The sequence below is a fragment of the Pongo abelii genome, chromosome 8 (genome assembly GCF_028885655.2).
Source record: "Pongo abelii isolate AG06213 chromosome 8, NHGRI_mPonAbe1-v2.0_pri, whole genome shotgun sequence".
NCBI classification, from domain to species: domain Eukaryota; kingdom Metazoa; phylum Chordata; class Mammalia; order Primates; family Hominidae; genus Pongo; species Pongo abelii.
In genome coordinates this window covers 98,693,848-98,707,699 of record NC_071993.2, presented here as the reverse complement: position 1 = coordinate 98,707,699, position 13,852 = coordinate 98,693,848, and the positions used below count along the sequence as shown (strand labels likewise).

Sequence of the window (13,852 nt, the reverse complement as noted above, 5' to 3'; positions counted from 1 at the left end):
CCTCCAAAAACAAACAAACAAACAAACAAACAACAAAAATGCCTAAGAAATCCATCTAGGGTTGCTTTTTTTGGGGGGGCGGGGGGGATGGATTCTTGCTCTGTTGCCCAGGCTGGAGTGCAGTGGTGCGATCGCAAAGGTTGCTTTTACTGTTGGTGGCAAAATCCCAACTAAGTAACACATGATAATGAGAAAAAGCCCCATAAAGCAAAATAATGGTGTTCAAAAATATAACAATTATTATTTAAATTATTCACAAGAAACACACAAAGCCTGTAACACACACTAATTTGTTTTTTGCTGAGGCTGACTTTGTGGAAGCAAGTCAAGTAGCTAGTGAATGACTAGCTGACTTTCCAGCATCCGCATCTTAAGGACAACATTGTTCTCTACTCCTACATTTGGATTTTGGGTCTTTTACTAAGGGTTTAAAAGAGTCATATCATTTTCCAGTGATATTTCACTGGATTTGACAGAGAACTTCAAATGCTATGATTGTATTTACAATTTTAGAGAGTAACAAAGTTATTTTTGCAAGATATAACTCAGCTACAGATCAAGAGTTGGCCATGCATTTCATAATCTGCCACATTCTTACAATTGAAAGTACAGTAAAACCAAGCCTATTAAGCAGGGTCTAAAAAATTTGACCACACAAAATACATCATATCCATTTTGCATTATAAATGGCCATGCTATCACAGAATTTGCTATATTACAAACTTTAAAAAATTATTCTAATTTCCTTCCTGTAGGAGATAGCTTTAAAAAGAAAAAAATATTCCGATGATTGTTAAATTAGAAAATGGCCAATATTAAAAAGCTATAGTGAAAGTTTTCCTTACCGCAAAAAAAGAAAAAAAAGAAAAAAGGTAGTTAAACTCAAAAGCACTCACTGAAAAACACTGCAAATAGTCTACTATGCACAAATTACGGTAAAATCATACTCCTACAAATGTAGGAGTAGAGAACAATGTTGTCCTTAAGATGTGGATGCTGGAAAGTCAGCTAGTCATTCACTAGCTACTTGACTTGCTTCCACAAAGTCAACCTCAGCAAAAAACAAATTAGTATATGTTACAGGCTTTCAGTGTTTCTTGTGAATAATTTAAATAATAATTGTTATATCTTTGAATACCATTATTTTGCTTTATGAGGCAACTCATACGGCAACTCAAAAGGTATTAAAGCAAGAAGCAAAATCATTCATTCATTTTTTTTTTTTTTAATGTACTGAACACCCACTAGGAGCCAGGCATTCTGAGCATGGAAAAATCAAAGACACATTTCCTTCTCTCACAGAGTTTATGTTAATTCAGCAAGTAAGAGAACAATTAACCAATTACAAAATATAAATATTATGACTGACAGGAATATGTATTGGTGCAAATAGCCCAGATGAAGTAAAACCAGAGAAAATGTCCTGAACAAGGTGATATATATGCTTAGATCAAAAAACTGAGGCAGGTGGATGGCCTGAAGTCAGGAGTTTGAGGCCAGCCTAACCAACATGGAGAAACCCCATCTCTACTAAAAATACAAAATTAGCCAGGCGTGGTGGTGCATGCCTGTAATCCCAGCTACTCAGGAGGCTGAGGCAGGAGAATCGTTTGAACCCGGGAGGCGGAGGTTATGGTGAGCCAAGAACACACCATTGCACTCCAGTGTGGGCAACAAGAGCAAAACTCCGTCTCAAAAAACAAACAAACAAACAAACAAACAAACCAAAAAAACCCACTAAGGTCAGAACTAGCCATACCTGAGATGGCACCAAGAAGTGTTCCAAAGATAAAGAGTAGGGGGTAAGAAAATGAATTCTGGGGAGTGTGGAGGATAGAAGAGAGAAGGTGAAGGGGAAGTACAGAGAAGTTGACACAAGATGAATCTAAAAAGATGACGCAGGAACCAGATCACAAAGGACCTGGTAAGATATGTTTGTTTGGGAATGTGGACTTTATCCTAAGGCAATAGGAAACAACTAAAGGGTATTAATTGGGAAGATGACCATGTTCATGTTCAAATCTTCAAATCAGTAAATAATATGACTGAAGTGAAGAACAGATTGGAATGAGATGCCACGGAAGACAGGAAAAGGAGTGAGGCTCCTGTCTTGTACTAAACATGTCTAGTCCAAATACCAAATACATTGATACATAAACTTAATATGAGATTTATCAGGTGATACAATGTTTAAGGGGATGAGTACTTCCTTTCCTAGGGTTGAGTGTATATTTTCAAAAGATTGGATGTAGCTTTATAGTGACAAAAGGGAAGCGTCTCTCTAAAGGTGTCTTGGACTAGAGATGCTGGCATGTTCTAGGATTGTGGTAACTGGTATAGAAAGAAAAATGATCAGCTGGAGAAAGATTAGAAAGGCAGAATATACAGGATTGGATTTGGTAACTGGCTGGACACGGGATGTGTGAGGAAAAGGGAAGTCAAAGAATATTCTCAAATTTCTTGACCAGACAATTGCGGGAATAATGGTACTAACTTACTATTTCCCATCTGCTGGAAATTCTGGTGGAAATGTCCTAAAAATATTACAGTTTCTCTTCAGTTATGCATATGAAATAAACAGTGCAAAAAAAATTTTAGATTTGATTTTGGCATATGATTTTTATCTCCTGGGCTATTTTCCACCTGTTTTACATAAAATAGTATTAAAATGAGTCTCCACCAACAGGAGAGAAAGGAAGTTTAGTTAGCACAGAACTGTGCTTCGTGCATGGAGAAGGCCAGCTTGAAACTAAAATCTGCAATTCAAAGAAATCCACAGATGAAAAGTCAAGAATTGACACTATCCCCAAAACACACAAAGTGTCTCAAAATGTTTTCCTTGGCTTACTACTGAGCCCAAGGAAACTAAGCACAGAAATAGCTCTTTCATAAAAACGACAGGCTTTTAAAAAAGTGAACAAGAAAAAAATCTACAGAAAAAGAGTGCTACTCTTTGACACACAACATCCAGAACAAAAGACAGTACCTTCAAAACCCACTCAGTCATTGAGAAATATTAAGTGTCCTAAACTTCCGTAAAGAGATTAGTGTTGGCCGGGCGCGGTGGCTCACGCCTGTAATCCCAGCACTTTGGGAGGCCAAGGCGGGCGGATCACGAGGTCAGGAGATCGAGACCATCCTGGCTAACACGGTGAAACCCGTCTCTACTAAAAATACAAAAAACTAGCCAGGTGTGGTGGCGGGAGCCTGTGATCCCAGGTACTTGGGATGCCTGAGGCAGGAGAATGGCCTGAACCCGGGAGGCGGAGCTTGCAGTGAGCCGAGATCTCGCCACTGCACTCCAGCCTGGGCTACAGAGCCAGATTCCTTCTTAAAAAAAAAAAAAAAAAAAAAAAAAAGAGAGATTAGTGTTGCCCGAAAATTAGGTTCTTTTTAAACACTTTCATTTTGTCTTTATAAAGCTACATCCAATCCTGTGAAAATACACAGGTTGCTCTAAGAAAGGAAGTGCTCATCTCCTTAAACACTATTACCTGATAAATGTTATATTAAGTTTATATATCAATGCATTTACAATGTATATATTCATGCATTTATAAGGGAGGTAACAAATTAGAAGATACACCTTTCTATATCTGCAAAAATGTAAAATGTCACTTGTATTCTCTCAAGGCAGTTTTATTTAAAAAAAAAAAAAAGAATTTCCTCACATTGAATGGATTACAAAATAAAAATCAGATGCCCCATGCTACGGTACCTAGCAACCCCCTTCACCCAACTCCCATGGGCTTCTCCCACACACTATTTCATCAGTCATCTAGGGAGTCTGTAAGAAATGGGTTATCCTTTTCCTTGCAAAACAGATAAAACTTGCGCACTTAATACGCTCAAAGAATGTGTCCAGTTAATTATAAAAAAGAAGGAAAACTATTTGTTTTCATCATTTATTCCTTCAGTCTATATGGTAAAAAGAATCCAATTCTCATTAAAAGTTACCATATCAACTAAAGAACTTCGTGAATCCACCCGATCACTATCACAGAGGAACTATCCCTTAATTACATGTACAGAGGGCCACCAAAATCCGCTTACAAAAGCTTTCCAACCATTCTATCACACCGGAAGAAAAAGTAATGTTTCTCCTATAGCTACACAAATAAATGTCTTGTTAGTTTTTCTATAGTTTTCCTGGGCTTTCCTGTTGACAGTCAATATTTCAAAAGAATATAAGATTTGTGATTTATCTTCCACGCCTTAGTTACGGAAAATGATGCTAACACGATAATTGGCTTAAGGTTACAACGCTGACGTTGGAATGTTTACTGCCAAACAAAAGCAGAAATTATACTTAATTTTAAAAAACATCTCAGGAAAGACCATACCCCTAAAAACGTAAATTAAAACTGTTAACATAATTAGACGGTCTCTTAGATAACAGTAATTCAGGTTTCCCCTCCATCGACAGTAACTACCAAGTTTTCCCATGAAATGGAGGTTAGGGACCAGCCTTAGAATACTGAGAAAGGTAAGAGACTCTCCTAGAATCGAAAGAGAGAAGAGAAACCAGAGAACAGAAACATGGTGAGGAAAGAGAAAAAAACAGCTCTAACGTGCCAAGGGGTCTATCAACAAGAAAAAGGCATTATTGAACCGATTTACCCAGGAGTAACCCGAGCCCAAACCCCCGCCGACCACGGGGCGAACTCCGAAGTCTACTGAAGAAAGCTCCAGAGCCCAGTGACAATGAGAACCGCTCTTCTCTAGGAGTGGGGGCTCTGAGAGGAGACCCATGCCTTGCCTGAGTCGCCTTCCAGTTCGCTGGTCAGGAGCAAGACCCACCTGGAGACCGCCATGGCCGGGCGCCGGCGGTTCGGAGCTCCCCGCGACCTACGCGCCGCGCAGCTGAGGCGTTAGTTTCCAGAGAGCTGAGCGGCGTAGGCCCAGGCCGCGGAGCACAGGAGAGCGGCCGGTGCGGCGTGGGGCGTTCCAGCGCAGGCCCTCGGGCATCTGCCCTGCCGCCTACCCGAGCTCGTCCCCGCGGCGGCCGGGAAGCAGGGGTCCAAGACGATAGTGGAGGCGGCAGTCCTCCGACCCGCACGACTTCAAACCGGGTACCCTCAGCTCCACTCTTTGCTGACGCGGGCGTCGGCACGCACAACTGAGCGTCAGCGCGCCGGAAGTGACGTAACTCACCGACAGGGGCTCGGCTCGGCGCGAGCGCCTTCGGTGTAGTGGCACGCGCCTAAATAAAAGCGCTTTGTGCTGATATGGAGAGGATGTCTAGTCTTAAAACTAGGGAAGGAGGTGAAGTAAGGGTCCCCTTATTTCACAGAGAAGGAAAAAGGCGATTTAGTCCAAGTCCTGGAACTTCAAAAGCTTGGTTTCTAATTCCATACTACCCAGATTCTGCTTCCCACCATACTGCTTCTAGGAAGCAAGATCAGAAGGACCTTAACATGCTCTTGTCCAGGTGGTGAAGCCAGTGGGAGGAGTGAAAGCAAGAAGTCGCTATGACACTGAAGAAATGGCTCAGATGTTTGTCATTATTTGCCAGAAGTTCTGCCTAGGTATTGGAGAGAAGGTCTTCTGACCAACGATTTTGCCAAGTTAGATTTCTCAATTGTTTATGTTGTTTGTACCATCATTTTATCAGCCAGCCAGATTTGAAAACTACCATTTTTAAATTTTTGTTCCTTTGGGGGACTTATCTGGCTTTTCAATATTTTTAAGTTCATTAGGCTTTTAAACTCTTCTGCCAGGCCCTTATCATCTTACACTTGATTTTTTTTTTTTTTTTTTTTTTTACCGAGTTTCGCTCTGTCGCCCAGGCTGGAGTGCAGTGGCGCGATCTCGGCTCACTGCCAACCTGCGCTTCCCGGGTTCAAGCGATTCTAAATGTGCCTCAACCTCCCGAGTAGCTGGGAGGCACACGGGCCCCACGCCCGGCCAATTTTTTTGTATTTTTTAGTAGAGACGGGGTTTCGCCGTGTTGGCCAGGCTGGTCTCCTGCTCCTGGCCTCAAGTTATCCGCCCGCCTCGGCCTCCCAAAGTGCTGGGATTACAGGTGTGAGCCACTGCGCCCGGCCCTTAAACTTGATTTTTATGCTAGTAGTCAAAATAATATTTCTCCAATTTTCAATTCAGCCTGTTTTATAGGCCACCAACAGATTAATCTTCAAAAAAAAAACCTCACTGCTTTTTATCATGTCGCTCCTATGCTTATAAAGCATGCCCATTGGCTTCTCATTACCTGAAGAGGCTATGTCTCAATCCTTGAGTCTGTTTTTCATCTGTAAAATGAGGCTAATGAGAAGTACTGCAGAAGATTGTGGGAATAAAATGAGGTCATGAATCTAGAAGAGCTTACAAGAACTTTGTAAACCATAAAGTAGTATATATGTATGTAAAGAGAAAGAAACTAACAAGTACCTGCTGTGTGCTGGGCACATGACATGCATTATCCATATAATTTGTAGGGAAACCCTGAAAAGTTAGTTTTAATCTTCGTAGACAAGGAAACTAAGCTCAGAAAGGTTAAGTAATTTGCCTCAAGATTCAAGCTAGTAATAATATTTATTGTCCAGTCATTCAACAAATGTTTGTCACCTGTCTGTATCAGAAACTCTGCTTGGCGGTATTTATGCTATTAAAATCTAATCAAGTTGATGTTCAAGATATCTTTACATTTTCACTTTAGTCACCTACTTGCCTCATCAGTTTATCTCCCACCATTCAATAACAAGCAGATACTTTTTACTGATCGTGTACAACAATCATTTAGCCAAAATTAAGCACCTACCATATGAGAGATTGGAACTTCTGAAGAAACCAGAACAGACAAGGTGCCTACTGTGGTTGAATTTACATTCAAAGGAAAGGAAAAAGAAAATAGATAAACATTGAAAATACATTTATGTGCTATGTAAAGAGAATGATGGGATTAATGGTATGATTAAAGACCTACTCTTACTGGGTAAATCAGGGAAAAACAGGATTAGCTTAAGCTGAGCCCTAAATGACAAGAGGTAGCTAAATGTGTGACAATCTGGGAGCCTTCCAGGAAGAGGGTATACATAGTGCAAAGGCGTAAGAGAAGTCTGCTCTGTTGGGAAATGAGATGGGAAAAGTAGAAAGGGGTCATCGTAAGGAATTTGGACTTTGCTCCATATGAAGTAGAAAGTCATAGAGTTTTAAGCAAGTGAGTAAAATGATCTTAGTTATATTTTTTAAATCTTTTTAATATCAGATAATTGGGTATATAGTCTAAATAGCATTAGAAGAGAGGAAAGGACTGGCGGCGTAGATTTGTAAAGGATAGAGTAATAATCAAATATATTGATATTGGACCGGCTTCTTTTTAAATCCTTTCTCACCACACTTAATCGCAGTGTCTCCAGGGGGAATTTTAGAACCTCTCTAAGCTTCATCTGGGAAATGAGGATAATAATAGTACTCATAGGGCTATGGTGATGATTAAATTAATGCACATAAAACATTTAACCAAGTGACTGCCACAAGAAGCCCTCAAAAATATTATTAACTACATTGCTTACTGTTTTTGTTAACAATGGAAACTTGAGTAAGTGGCAACTTCTAGTCTCAATTTATTCAGCTGTGAAACGGGGATAATAATAGTACCAGTTCACCACCCTTATCTATACCAGTTCATCACCCCTGCCAGATGGTTTTCTGAGTTAAGAATTATTTAGGTTTTGAAAAGTAATACAATGAATATACCTTGTATTATGCAACATCCCAACAGCTTCTAGGGCAGTACTCTATAATCAAATATATTTATAGAGCTGCAGCAAAATGTATGACTAACCATACTAAGAGGAATAAGTAAAAGACTATAGATAAGCATATGCCAGTTCAGGCCAGGATTTGCTGCCAAATATATATATTTTGAGATGGCATCTTGCTGTTTCCAAGGCTGGTCTTGAACTCCTGAGCTCAAGCAGTCCTCCCATCTCAGCCTCATGAGTAGCTGGGACTATATGTGAGTTTTTAGAAGTGTGGTTTTCAGACCATTTTCAATTTCAGAATTGCAAATAATAGATCATGAACCTGTACTTATAGAACTGTCATAAGGAAGAAATGAGTTCATACATGACACACTTAGAAAATACTAAGTATTAGCTAGCCATGATAGTTCATGCCTGTCATCCCAGCACGTTGAGAGGCTGATGTGGGAGGATCGCTTGAGCCCAGGAATTCGAGACCAACCTGAGCAACATAGGGAGACCTCATGTCTACAAAAAAATTTTTTTAAAAATTAGGCCAGGCACGGTGGCTCACACCTGTGATCCCAGCACTTTGGGAGGCCAAGGCAGGCAGATCACAAGGTCAGGAGATCGAGACCATCCTGGCTAATACAGTGAAACCCAGTCTCTATGAAAAATATAAAAAATTAACCGGGTGTGGTGGCGGGCACCTGTAGTCCCAGCTACGCAGGAGGCTGAGGCAGGAGAATGGCGTGAACCTGGGAGATGGAGCTTGCAGTGAGCCGAGATTGTGCCACTGCACTCCAGCCTGGGTGACGGAGCAAGACTCCATCTCAAAAAAAAAAAAAAAAAAAAAAAAAAAAAAAGCCAGCTGTTGGTGGCATGTGCCTATAATCTTGACCACTCAGGAGGCTAAGGTGGGAGGATCCCTTGAGCCCAGGAACTTGAGGCAACAGTAAGCCATGATCATGCTACTCTACTCTAGCCTGGGTGACAGAAGGAGACCCTGTTTCAATGAAAAGAAAAGACTAAGTATTAAATAAATATTAACTATTATGATGAACTATTTTAGTTATTATTTATAATAATAACTAAATATACACCATTGAGTGAACAAATATTCACATTATAGGAGTTAAAGAAGGAGAAGAGATAATGAAAAAGAAAGCTTATTTAGTGAAATTATTGCTAAAAAAAACCTTTCAAGTCTTGGGACAGATATAGAGAGGCAGATTCATAAAACTGAAAGATCCCGCAATAAAGACAGCCCAAAGACATCCTCACCAAGGCACATGATAATCAAACTGTCAAAATTTAAAGAAAAATAAAGAATTTTAAAAGCAGCAAGAGAAAGTGTCAAGTCACATATACGGGAATCTCCATTAGACTACCAGTAGATTTCTCAGAGAAACCTTATAGGCCAGGAAAGAATAAGATTATATATTCAAAGTGCTGAAAGAAAAACAAAAACAAACAAACAAAAAAAAAACCTGTCAGCCAAGAATACCATACCCAGCAAAGCTGGCCTTCAGAAATGAAGAAGAAATAAAGTTTTTCCCAAACAAGCAAAAGCTAAGAAACTCATCACTACTAGGTCTGCCCTACAAGAAATGCCTAATGGAAGTTTCTTTCTTTCCTTTTTTTTTTTTCTTCAAAGTCTTGCTCTTGTCCCCCAGGCTGGAGTGCAATGGCGCCATCTTGGCTCACTGCAACCTCCGCCTCCTGGGTTCAAGCAATTCTCCTGCCTCAGCCTCCCGAGTAGCTGGGATTACAGGCAACTGCCACCACACCTGGCTAATTTTTTGCATTTTTAGTAGAGACGGGGTTTCACCATGTTGCCCGGGTTGGTCTCGAACTCCTGACCTCAGGTGATCCACCTGCCTTGGCCTCCCAAAGTGCTAGGCTTTCTTGCTTTCTTCCTTTCTTCCTTTCCTTCCTTCCTGCCTTCCTTCCTTCCTTCCTTCCTTCCTTCCTTTTCTTTCTTTCTTTCTTTTTTTGACAGGGTCTTGCTTTGTTGCTGGAATTCAGTGGCACAATCATGATTCACTGCCACTTTGAATTCCTCCCAGGTAGATGGAACTATTGGCATGTACCACTATGCCCAGCTAATATTTATTTATTTATTATAGAGATGGAGTCTTGCCATCTTGCTTAGGCTGGTCTCAAACTCCTGGACTCCAGTGATCCTCCTGTCTTGGCCTCCCAAAGTGTTGAGATTATAGGTATGAGCCACCATGCACAGCCATGGAGTTCTAGTATAAACAAAATGATGATAATAATTATTATGAATACAAATGAAAGTATAAAACTGACTAGTAGAGATAAATATATAGATAAATCCAGAATACTCCAGTACTGTACTGGTGGTATGTAAAGCATACATATCTCTAGTATAAAGGTCAAATGTCAAAATGGTCAAAAAAATAACAAAAGCTACAATAAGTTGTTAAATAATATACAATATAAAAAGGTGTAAATTGCGACATCAAAAACACAAATTGTGTAGCTGGGAATGGCATTTGCCTGTAAACTCAGCTACTCAGGAGGCTGTGGTGGGAGGATCACTTGAGCCTAGAAGTTCAAGGTCAGTCTAGACAATGTAGCAAGACCTTGTCTCTTAAAAAAAAAAAAAAAAAGAAAGAAAGAAAAAAAACACACAGTATGTAGAGGAGAAAAGTCTAGAGTTTTTGCATGTAACAGATGTTATCAGCTAAAAACAGATGACTATAACTATAAGATGTTTTACGTAAGCCTCATGATAACCATAGCAGTTATGCAAACAATAAAGAGAAAGAAAACAAAGCTTAGTACTACAGAGGATTATCAAATTTTTTTAATTAAAAAAGAAAGATGCTACAAAACAACCAGAAATAAACAAAGATGCTAAAAAAAAACAGATATAAAATAACAAAGTAAAAATAGTAAGTCCTTCCTTTAATAATAATCTTGAATGTAATTGGACTAAATTCCCCAATCAAAAGACATAGAGTTGCTAAATAGATTTTTAAAACAAGATCCAACTATATGCTATCTACAGGAGACGAATTAAGCTTTAAGGATACACACAGGCTGAAAGTAGAGATGAAAGAAGGTATTATATGCAAATGGTAACCAAAAGACAGCAGGGAGGCTAGGCATGGTGGCTCACACCTGCAATCCCAGCATTTTGGAAGGCCAAGGTGGGAGGCTCGCTTGAGCCCAGGAGTTGGAGACCAGCCTGGGCAATGTAGGGAGACCTCATTGCTACAAAAAAATTTTAAAATTAGCCCAGCGTGGTGGCATGCACCTGTAGTTCCAGCTACTCAGGAGGCTGAGGCAGGGGGATTACTTGAGCCCAAGAGGTCAAGGCTGTGGTAAGCAATGTTTGTGCCACTGCACTCCAGCCTAGAAAACACAATGAGACTCTGTCTCAAAAAAAAAAAAAAAAAAGCAGAGGTTGCTATACTTACATCTGATAAAATAGACTTTGAGTCAAATCCTGTCACAAGAGACAAAGATGGTCATTATTTAATGATAAACAGGTCAATCCATCAAGAGGACACAATGAGTGTAAATACATATGAACCTAACATTGGAATACTTAAATACATAAAGCAAATATTAATGACCATAAAGGGTGAAACAGACAGCAATACAATAATAGTAGGAGACTTCGATATCCCACTTTCAACAACTGATAGAGCAACTGAACAGAAAATTAATAAGGAAATACTGAACTTGAATTGCACTTTTGGCCAAATGAACCTAACAGATATACAGAGAACTTTCCACCCAACAGCAGCAGAATACACATTTTTTCTCTAGTGTACATGGAACATTCTCCAGGATAGAGCATATGTTAAGTCACAAAACTAGTCTTAACAAGCTTATAAAGTCATATCTAGTATTTTTTCAGACTATAGAGGTATGAAACTAGAAATCAATAACAGAAGGAATCTTTAAAAATTCACAAGTATGTGGAAATTAAGCAACATGCTCTTGAACAATCGATGGATCAAAGAAGAAATCAAAAGGTAAATTTACAAAAATCTTGAGGCAAATAACAATGGAAACATAACACATCTGCAGCAAAAGCAGTTCTAAGAGAGAAGTTTATAGCAACAAATGCCAGCATTAAAAAGGGAGATCCCGTATAGTTTAACATTATGCCTCAAGGAACTAGAAAAAGAAGCATAAACTAAACCCAAAATTAACAGAAGGGAGGAAACAATGCAAATCAGAACCGAAATAAAACAAATAGAGAATAGAAAAACCATAGAAAGAATAGAACTAAGAGTTGGTTTTTTGAACAAATAAATAAAATTGAGAAATCATCTTAGAGAAAAAGAGAAGACTCAAAAAATCAAAGTGAAGAAATTACAACAGATGTCTCAGAAATAAAAAACAAGATTATAAGGGACTTTTATGAACAAGTATATGCCTAGAAATTGGATAACCTAGAAAAAAATGGATAAATTCCTAGAAAAATACAACCTACCAAGATTGAGTCAGGAAGAAATAGAAGGCATGAGCCGACTAATAACAAATAAAGAGACTGAAGTAGTAATAAAAAACTGGGAGCAGTGGCTCACGCCTGTAATCCCAACACTTTGGGAGGCCAAGGCGGGCAGATCACCTGAGGTGAGGAATTCGAGACCAGCCTGGCCAACATGGCGAAACCCCATCTCTACTAAAAATACAAAAATTAGCTGGGCCTGGTGGTGGGTGCCTGTAATTCCAGCTACTTAGGAGGCTGAGGCACAAGAATTGCTTGAACCTGGGAAGCGGAGGTTGCAGTGAGCCAAATGAGCCAATGCTGTGAGCCAGTGCACTCCGGCCTGGACGACAGAGCAAGACTCCATCTCAAAAATACCAAGAAATGCCGGGCACGGTTGCTCATGCCTGTAATTCCAGCACTTTGGGAAGCCAAGGCGGGTGGATTACCTGAGGTCGGAAGTTCAAGACCAGTCTGATCAACATGGAGAAACCCCATCTCTACTAAAAATACAAAATTAGCCGGGGTGGTGGCGCATGCCTGTAATCCCAGCTACTCGGGAGGCTAAGGCAGGAGAGTCGCTTGAACCTGGGAGGCGGAAGTTGCGGTGAGCCGAGATTGCGCCATTGCACTCCACCCTGAGCAACAACAGTGAAACTCTGTCTCAAAAAAAAAATAAATAAATAACCAACAAAAAAACAAAAAACTGCCCAACAAAGAAAAGCCAAACCCAGGACCAGATGGCTTCACACTGAATTCTATCAAACATTTAAAGAAGAATTAATACCAATGCTTCTTAATACAACTCTTCCAAAAAATAAAGCTAGAGGGAATATTTCCAAATAAACTTTATGAGGCCATCTTCACTTTGATACTTAAGTGAAAGACATCACAAGAAAACTAGGACATTCTCTCTGATGAATATTAATGCAAAAATTCTCAATAAGATATTAGCAAGCTGAATTTAACATTACATGAAAAAGATTATACATCATGACCAAATGAGAATTATCCTAGCCATGCAAGTCTGGTGTAACATATGCATATCAGTTGATGTGATAGATTTAACAGAATGAAAGATAAAAACCACATGATCATCTCAATTGATTTGGGAAAAGCATTCAATAAAGTCCAACATTTTTTCTTGATAAAAACTCACAATAATTTAGGTATAGAAGGAAAGGTCCTCAACATAATAAAAGCCATTTATGAAAAACCCACAGCTAACATATAATGTTAGTTCCTCATATAATCAATGGGGAAATACTGAAAGCTTTTCCTCTAAGATGTAGTAAAAGACAAAGGCAAGGATGCCCAGTCTCACCACTTCTATATAACACAGTACTAGAAGTACTACCAAGAGCAATCAGACAAGAAAAATAAAAAGCATCCAAATTATAAAAGAAGTAAAATTATCTGTATTACAGATGACATTATCTTATTTTTAAAAACTTTAAAGATTTCACAAAAACCTATTAGAACCACTAAATGAATTGAGAAGAGTTTCAGGATACAAAATAAACATACAAAAATCGGTAGCATTTTTATACACATAATGACCTAACAGAAAAAGAATGCAAGAAAACAATCCCATTTATGATAGGATGAAAAAGTAAAATAAAATAAAATACTTGGGAATAAATTTAACTGAGGTGTAAAAATTACACTGAAAACTGTAAAACATTCATGAAAG

General features: G+C 39.1%; 1 protein-coding gene across 1 annotated transcript in view; it reads right to left on the bottom strand.

Annotated features, from left to right (window-relative positions):
- Positions 1-5,133, bottom strand: part of BTAF1 (B-TFIID TATA-box binding protein associated factor 1) — a 107,005-nt gene extending 101,872 nt beyond the window's left edge. Inside the window, exon 1 of the mRNA XM_002820973.6 lies at positions 4,801-5,133. Within this exon, the coding sequence (XP_002821019.1) occupies positions 4,801-4,814 (14 nt within the window). The 5' untranslated portion in view covers positions 4,815-5,133. The remainder of the gene's footprint in view (positions 1-4,800) is intronic.
- Positions 5,134-13,852: the final 8,719 nt, after the last annotated feature.